Here is a 1694-nt window from a genome sequence, read left to right as displayed (position 1 = left end):
AACAAATAAGATCAAAGCGTTGGCTCCTCTGTGACTGAGCTGTGGATTTTCACACAGACTGACCATTGCGTGGGTGGCTGGCGGGTGCTCGGGTGTTGTTTGCTCCTTCTTTCCTATCGAACATATATCGGCCTTATCTCTACTCCTTCTTTCTTCGTATGTCTCCCTTGTAACACCTCTGAACTTCGGCACTTATGTGACCTAATTGTGATGTAAGTGCCATAAAACTTTTACTGAAACGAAAGTTATAAGAAAAACTAAAAGGGAAAACTACATTTGCAAAAACTGAAATTAAAACCTTCACTAAAACTGATACAACAACTGAAACTAAAACCTTCACTAAAACTCTAACTAAAACTGATACAACAACTGAAACTAAAAACCTTCACTAAAACTCTAACTAAAACTGATACAACAACTGAAACTAAAACCTTCACTAAAACTCTAACTAAAACTGATACAACAACTGAAACTGAAACGTAAATCTTTGCTAAAGCTCCTATTAAGACAACCTCCTCTCAGCCATCAGAACAAGCTAACTGCGAGTTGTCTGGGTGTCCAAATGAAGTGTTCCGGATGAAATGTCCCAGCATCTCCCGTGTCCAGACCGGCTGGTCAATGGCTGCCCGGTGTCCGGCGTTCCTCAGCACAACCTGAGGACGAGAGGTCGTCAAATGACGTCACTAACCAGCTCACCGTAGACACCTGTAACCACATTGAAATTATATGAAGGAATTTTCTTATCTATCGTTGTCTCCAGCAGGATTCTCGATTTCATAAAAAGAGCATTCGTCTTTACTCCAAAATGTAAATAAGCTTAGCGTTATTTTAAAAATGTAAACTAGATCTGCTGTTGTTCCTTCTTTTAATTGACATTTTTACAACCGCATGTATTTTTCGATACTTCAACCATATTCATATACTTGCAAAGTGAAACCAAGCCATGCTGTGAGCTAATGTGGGTAGGGCCAACTTGTGTCCCGCGCGTTCATCCTGGACCGTATGTAGTTGAGAGCGCCGTAAAAGTCTCACCAAACAGAAACACACACACACACACACACACACACACACACACGCGCGCGCGCGCGCGCGCACGCACGCACGCACGCACGCACGCACGCACGCACGCACGCATACACGCACACATACACACACGCACGCATACACACACATACACACACACACATACACACACACACAACACGCACACACATACATACAACATAATCAACAACAACAACAACAACAACAACATAAAACAACAACATAAAACAACAACATAAAACAACAACAACAACAACAACAAAACAACGACCATAACAACATCAGCAAAAACACAAACTGCAATACTAACAAAAACAACAACCAAATAATAATAACCATAAAAATGCGAACAGAGGAAGGTAGGGTTGAATGGACGAATAAGGTGGCCGCTGACTATAGATTAACTGTGTGCCCCCCCCCCCCCTCCTGGGGCGTTAGGGGAATGATTTTCGAGGGGGAGGGGGCAGATGCTTCAGACAGGAGAAATGACAAATATAGTATATGAAACCATTTTTTTTTTTTACTGCAAAGCTTTATATACAAAGAAGGAATATTGTGAAAGGTAGGTTTGTTTGTTCGGTTTTAGAAAGAGTTTTACGGCACTTGCAACACAATAAAGTCACACAAGTGCCGAAGATTAGAGGTGTGTG

The 1694-nt window shown here is 41.7% G+C and overlaps 1 protein-coding gene across 1 annotated transcript in view; it reads right to left on the bottom strand.

Moving 5' to 3' along the window:
- Window positions 1-518: 518 nt before the first annotated feature.
- LOC101850159 overlaps window positions 519-1694 on the bottom strand; it is a 12078-nt gene continuing 10902 nt past the window's right edge. Inside the window, exon 3 of the mRNA XM_013081040.2 lies at window positions 519-653. Within this exon, the coding sequence (XP_012936494.2) occupies window positions 519-653 (135 nt within the window). The remainder of the gene's footprint in view (window positions 654-1694) is intronic.

Source organism: Aplysia californica, unplaced genomic scaffold, assembly GCF_000002075.1.
Source record: "Aplysia californica isolate F4 #8 unplaced genomic scaffold, AplCal3.0 scaffold00112, whole genome shotgun sequence".
Lineage (NCBI taxonomy): Eukaryota > Metazoa > Mollusca > Gastropoda > Aplysiida > Aplysiidae > Aplysia > Aplysia californica.
Note: the sequence above shows the minus strand (reverse complement) of the source record. Positions and strands in the feature narration are given on the sequence as shown.